Below are 7411 nucleotides of genomic sequence, written 5' to 3' on the forward strand. Positions count from 1 at the left end.
TCTGTTCCCCGTGTGTGTCTTTCTCTGAATTCATATATATGAAATTATGTTAATAGTTAAGTTAAATACCTTGAAAAAAAATATTGGAATAATGAATTAAATAGCCAGTAGACATGTATTGGTGCTTAATTCTCTGGCTTTAATCATATCACTCTCCTCAAGCTCAAAAAATAATTAAAATTCATCAGTCATTATTTTGCACTCCCTCGATGATAATTCATACTTGGCTTGTAAAAAGCTGTTTTAAGGCAGGTAAAAATCCTTTATAAGGTCAGGTCAGGATCAGTTTTCATTAAGCCCTCCTACCCGCTCTTAAACTGTTACCCATATATGGTTTGTATTTGCTTGGTCAACAAGCAGATTGTTTCATTCTCAGATCATCAAATGCCATCATGGACAAACCCCCGGAGGGGCCACTTCCATTGACGAGTGGATACCATGCGCGACCAAGGGGTCTTGAAAAGCACCCTAAACACGTATTTTCCATATTCTGAAAATGCACCCCTTAACAAGTATTGGCGTGTGAAACTATACCCTTAACAAGTATTGGAAACAAATACTATTGGCAAGTATTCCCTGAAATGAACCCCTAAACAAGTAAAGCGATGTTTTATTGTTGTCACGGGTCCGTCGGTCGTCGGTTTTACCTTTACACACCATTATTATGATTAGTACGGCCCCACCTTCCACACCTCGCGCAAATCGGACTCTAAACACATGTTTGGGCAAAAAGGACATCCTTTATAAAACATTTTGATTTTGTTTTATCATCCCCGCATATTTGACCCTAAACACGTATATTTTTCCGAGCGAAATAGATACCCTTTTTTCAATATTTTTGTGTTTTTGACACCCTTATCACGTTACGTACGTAACGTGCCCTATCTTGAAAAAGACATCCTTTTTACGTGTTTTTTGGGTCGCGCATGGTATCCACTCGTCAATGTAAGTGGCCCCCCCGGGGACAAACCACATGGTCTATCAATTTGGTCCAATTTCCTCTTGGTCTGTCATTTTCATCTACTTACTTTTTTGCACTTTGTCAAATGAAAATTAATTTAGCTCACAAAGTAGACTTCAGTGAGTGTTAGACCAAGTATATTATACAAAATGGGTATGGATGAATTTGACTCTATAGAGCGCTGTAACTTATAACTTTGGGGCTTACAAAGAACAGTATTTTGAATGGATTATGCAATGGGCTAGATGTTTTTCTATGTCGGTTTGTAACTTATCTTTTGTTATACTTGAAGCCCCATGTTAAGAAGTTACAGTACCCAAGCTGAATTGGTCTTTAGCTTAACAGGAAATTGGATGAAATGATAAATGGGCTAGTGGCAATTCAAGCAAACGGAAAGGTGTAGACAAAGTACTAATTGAGCAGAGTGGATGATTCCACAGGGGCAAGGGGCGGCCCACAATATTTTGATGGGGGCAATCTAAAGATGTACTGTTCTCAATTGAATTATCAGGGTATAAAGTTACACGGCCAAGATCTCTCCTATTTTATAATCGTCTTCCTTTTTTTCTCCCCCATTTTATCACGACTTGAAAAATCATAGGAGAGACTGCTGCCCCTGCACAGGGCAGTAAAGTTTATGTGCCTGTTTTGTACATTGCTTAATTTTTACTATTAAAAGCTACACAAGCAGTGCACTGACCATCCCCTAAGAATTGAATTAAAAAAAGGAAAGGAGGTATAAAGAAAAAAAAGGGAGAAAAAGAAAGGAGAGTAGAAAGGAGGTCTGGTCCATAAAACTCTTATAGTACCCCTATAATTCAAGTGGGAAAATTATTATACGAGCTATATGATTTCCAACACCCATGCGACCCGGCCCCCCATTAAAATATGCTGGTGCCACCCGAGGCCTGAGGTATTATCTCTATCACCCGAACTCTTTCTTTTTCAACAGTTTTCTACTTGCATTAATGATATTTACCTTGGTAATGGAATCACTAGAAATTTCAAATCCAGACATGTTCATAGAAGCAAAAAAGTTTAAGTGCATTATTCAGACTACCATGGTGTGATACCTTTCTATATAAGCATTTTTCAATTCAATGATTTGGGTATTCACTATCTACTATGAATATAAAGTGAGTTCAATTGGTATATTTTCTTCTGTGGAACTGCCAAAGTATGATTTATCAATGACAACTATTACATGTTTGTAATGGTACTATTACAAGTTCTATCGAGAATGCCAAGCAGTACAGACAAAGTCCATTTGTCACTCGAAATTTAATATTCATGAATACAATGATTTGCTTTTGCGTACTGAGAATCATATTTCAAATATGTAGGCCTACTAATTATACCCTGGATAATACAACATACATTTATAACCAAAGTAAAGTACAGCACATCATGAAATCAATTCAATATTTCTTGAATATGTGAATGTCCAGATTATCTAGGAGTTCTAGTTTTAAAAAGAATATAAATTCACTATCTTGCTGTTGTTTACAACAGTGAATGAATTGGAAGACATATGTAGTTACAAGTTTTCTTCAGATTTTGTGAAAATAGACTGAAAACGAATCTTGACGTCAAATGGAAATTTTGTAAAGAACTTAAATAAGTAAGCATTTCAAATACAAGGACACTCTTTGCATTCTAATTTTTACAAAACCAGTAATACAAGATAAGTTTTGTTGCATGTTATCTATAATGTTTTTATTTCAATGACACGATAATCAGTGATATCCTGTGCAAACCTAACTTTCTCTCTCAAAAGATTATGAGATGTCAATGTGATACCTGTACTGTCCACATAACTGGTCGTGCCTTGGTAACACATACCATTGAGACTTGAGAGACCAATCCATTGAACAAAAAATGTTTTTCACCAAGACACTTACTTTGTTATAATTGAAATGCCTGCATCTGGTATATTCAAAACAAACTAGTCAATGAAAATCACTATGTCATGTAATGCTTCCTTAGTCTCGTCTACAGCCTTCACAAAGATGCACTACATGTATTTTAAAGGTCAAGTCCACCCCAGAAAATTGTTGATTTGAATCAATATAGAAAAATCAAACAAACAAAACGTTGCAAATTTCATCAAAAACCGTTGTAAAATAAGTTATGACATTTTTTAAGTTTCACTTATTTTTCACAAAACAGTTAAATGCACAACTCAGCGATATGCAAATGAGAGTCGATGAATGTCCATCACTCACTATTTCTTTTGTTTTTTATTGTTTGAATAGTACAATATTTCAATTTTTACAAATTTGACAATAAGGACCAACTTAACTTAACCATAAACTGTTCAAATAATGGTAATTCCACATGTTCAGGGAGAAATAAAACTTTGTTTCACTTGACGAGAAGAAAATTAGAATATTTCATATAATAAAATACAAAATAAATAGTGAGTGGGTGACGTCATCAGTCTGCCAATTTGCATACCGACCAGGATGTGCATATAACTGTTTTGTGAAATTAAGCGAAACTTTAAAATGTCATAACTTTCTTATTTTACATCCGATTTTGATGAAATTTTCAGTGTTTTGCTTGTTGGATTTTTCTCCTTTGTTTCAAATAAACTTTTTGTTGGGGTGGACTTGTCCTTTAATGACACATAGGATTATGGTTTTCTTCTTTTCAACCATACTCATATTGCCCCCACATTCTTTCATGAAAACATAGTTAGAAAATTCTTTATTCTTTCATTATGTATGTTTATTTAAATATAAACTTTTAATCTTATTCCTCCCCAAGTACTATACTTTGTTGTTGCTTAAAGAAATCAATTCAAGAAATCAATTCTCAATTTAACTGATGGACATTCAAAAAGTTGTGAAATCAAATGAAATATTGTAAGAGTTTTTGCTTTGCAAACTTTGCAATCACAAAAATAATGTAGAAAGTGATGCTTATGAAAAATAAATTATTTATATTCCCGAATTATAATTATATTTCAGGCTACTATATCTATTTAGGCCTTTGAGGCACTTTTTCTGATAAACCCTTTTTATAAGCAGCTTTTTCTTTAGCAGACATGGTGCGTATTGTAACCCTAAGGTTATTCATGTTCTTGCCAACCATCTGAGGGGGTCCATTCAGAGTTAGTCTATCTTCAAGTCCATGAAGAAGCTGATTCACAACAGTCATCTGTGAACGGAAGATAATACACAGGATTTCATTTTAGAGTGACAAAGAGAGGTGAATAGATAAAAAAAGGGATACACTCTTCTAATCTTTATATGATGCACAGTATTCTATATATAAAGTGAGTGAAACCTTAATATGCCTTTGAGTTGGCTTAAACAATATTGTAATATTAGCTTGCAAAACTATACCAGGCCACAAATGTGCAATCACATACTTCATAATGATATGTTTCTAAAGAGCAAACAACTGCTGCTAAGTAAAACATTATTGCATCTTCAAGCATGCTACTTTTAATATAATGATGATGATGATGATGGTGATGATGGTGATGATGATGGTGGTGATGATGATGGTGATGACGGTGATGATTTGATGATGGTGATGATGATGGTGGTGATGATGATGGTGATGACGGTGATGATTTTGATGATGGTGATGATGGTGATGATGGTGATGATGATGGTGGTGATGATGGTGGTGATGATGGTGGTGATGATTTTGATGATGGTGATGATGGTGATGATGATGGTGGTGATGATGGTGGTGATGACGGTGATGATTTTGATGATGGTGATGATGGTGATGATGATGGTGGTGATGACGGTGATGATTTTGATGATGGTGGTGGGGATGATGATGATAGTCGATGATGGTGATGGTAATGATGATGGTGATGATAATTGTTAAGAATAAAGATAATGATAAGTTCAATAATAATAATGATGATAAAGATCATACATGTCGGCAAAAACACTACCTGCAATTTTTTATTTTCCTGGGGAGAGGAAAGGGGAGGCTTTGCCAACAGTGTTAATTCAAGTACAAATTACCACTCTTGCTTAGCTGATTTAGCATCATGTTGCTAACTTTTTTGTGTGCTTTCAGGTATATTTGTTAATGTATTCTGTATTAAGCTCTCTGAGAAGTAGCCAACTGTTTGTAGTCCAAGTGAATCTGTACCTGTTTCTCCTGAGGTACTGTTTCAGTTCCTTTGCCACCTGTGACTGTAACTCTAGCATGTATATTAGCACTCTCATCAGAAAACCAGTTTTCAAGTTGACGCTGTCTCACTCCGATGTCATGTTGACCAATATTCCATGATGCTTTGATTTCTTTTAACTGAGAGGGAGTAAGAGAAAAATGGAAAGAAATATAGATGTACAAAACTCACAGCAAACAACAAAGTAGTAACAAGGAGTATGGTTTTGACCGACGAATTAGCGTGCAAAACTTTTTATAGTTACTGAGATTTCAAAATTTTAATGGAGAAGACATATCAAAAAATTTAATCAAATAAAAAATGACGGATGTTTAATAGAATAGAATCCAAATTATTTCATCACATCTGAAGCAAATTATCTTTCAAGAATTTAAGAAGCATAATTCTGACTAAGTCTAGTGATGGGCAAGAAATTAATACAAGAATCATCCCTCTAACCTGCGTAGGAGTTGTCTTCTTTTTGGCTTTCTCATTGCGCTTCACCTGTTCCTCATGAAGTTCCTGTCCTGTCATCAACTTGTAAATTGGCCAAGGTTTAGCATTAGGCTTCAACAACACCAACTTAAGTTTCTTCTCTTGACTTAAGGCAATTGCTTGACTCCTATTGACTGATCCAAGTGATGTTCCATTTTCATCAATCAATTCAAGAATCTTGTCAGTCACAAACCTTCCAACGTTGATCATAGAGTTCTTTGGGTCTGCTGCTGCACGTTTCTGCTTCCTGGAAAGTTTGTTTGCAACTTCTAGTTCTTTCTGGATGTGAGCAACATCTAAATCTGATGAATTCTTTTCTTTCTGATTCAGATATGTATGCCTGGTAGTCAGAAATCTAGCATTAATTCTAAGTGTTTTTATATGAACTGTATAATGAAAGATTTTGAAGGGAGATCTGGGTCCTGCATCTGATGCAAAATGTATATGATTAATCTTTCCTTGGGTGCTTATGAAACTTGTACCAAATATCTTAGCTGTATTGTAAGACCATATCTGAGGAAGGTTTGGCAAAATTTTCGGCTTTGTAAGAAGCCTTCCAGTGCTAAAAACTGGCAATGCCATCTTGATTCAATTCTGTCTGATTTGCATTAAAATCACAATTTCATTTCCATCAAAAGATAGGCGTTCCATAAGAAATAGCCAAGTTCATTTTTTAATCTTTCCCTTGTCCTGTGCCTGTCATAATAAAAGAAAAGATTAATTAAAAAACACGTTGATCAAGAATCTCTATCAAAATATATCACATTCATAAGAAAAAATATCATTTTAAACAACAGGTAAAATCAGAAGATAATAAATTCAAATTCTTTGAATAATTAGGCAATCACTTTCATAGTCTTGGTAGCCTCTATATTACTAAAATTATAATTACACACATATCAGATTGATAGCATTACAATTTTTCGCTGAATTTATTTTGGAACATTCCATTCAACAGTTTTTTTAGTGATATACCACACTGTACTGACTGTAGTATTATTAATAATAACATGACCAAAAAGCAAGACCAAAGGCAAGACAAGAGACAATTATTAAATTAGTAATTGGAAATTGGGACAATGTCTCAATCTTGAAGATAGAACTCATCCAATCAGGACCACCTCATCCTCCGTTTTCTCCCTCTCCTTTTGTTTACGGTTCTTCGTACAACTTTATATCCGAATAAAAACAGAAAAAAGCCAGCCAGCCAGCCCACAAACGTTATAAGCCTTGCGCCTGTGCTCTACTTCCAACAAATATTTGTATTAGTGGGGCTGCATCAGTAATTATTTTGAAGTTCCTTGCAAGTTTTCTCGAAATACACAATTCCAAATTTCCCATCAGCTTACATATACATCAATACAATCGAGCAAACACAATCAATCAATCAAATAATAAAGTATTTGAAATTTCACATAGCATGGGTATATGGGCGTACCTTTTAGAATTAGAATCTCAAACTCTCAGCTCTCCCTGACGCTGGCCTTCTCCGTCACTCGTGACTAGTACCGATACCGGGTACGTCTGATCTGATGGCCGTCCAGACCCATCAGATCGAATGACCAAACCTCGAGCTGCGCTGCATGAACAAACTTCAATCTCACGATCTTTTGATCCCATATATCACGTCATCTGGGTCTGAGAAAAGGTATTCGCTATCACAAATCTTTCAAAATTATATAATATAGCATGCTCGTGTAGGTGGCTAATTGGCCAGCTCCAAGAAAAAAAGTATCATTTTGACACATTTTTCTTCTCTATCTCTTGGAGAAAAAATGAATAAACATGTTCTCGAATTTTATCAAGTGTGACTC

The 7411-nt window shown here is 35.0% G+C and overlaps 1 protein-coding gene across 1 annotated transcript; it reads right to left on the minus strand.

Moving 5' to 3' along the window:
- Window positions 1–2223: 2223 nt before the first annotated feature.
- LOC129260759 (translation initiation factor IF-3, mitochondrial-like) lies at window positions 2224–7411 on the minus strand. Its single transcript, XM_064114237.1, has 4 exons — window positions 7036–7411; window positions 5562–6293; window positions 5084–5242; window positions 2224–4123 (listed from the first exon to the last, which is right to left on the minus strand). The coding sequence occupies exons 2-4, from the start codon at window positions 6177–6179 to the stop codon at window positions 3944–3946; spliced, it is 957 nt and encodes a 318-aa protein (XP_063970307.1). The 5' UTR covers window positions 6180–6293; window positions 7036–7411; the 3' UTR covers window positions 2224–3943.

Source organism: Lytechinus pictus, unplaced genomic scaffold (genome assembly GCF_037042905.1).
Source record: "Lytechinus pictus isolate F3 Inbred unplaced genomic scaffold, Lp3.0 scaffold_19, whole genome shotgun sequence".
Classification (NCBI taxonomy): Eukaryota; Metazoa; Echinodermata; class Echinoidea; order Temnopleuroida; family Toxopneustidae; genus Lytechinus; species Lytechinus pictus.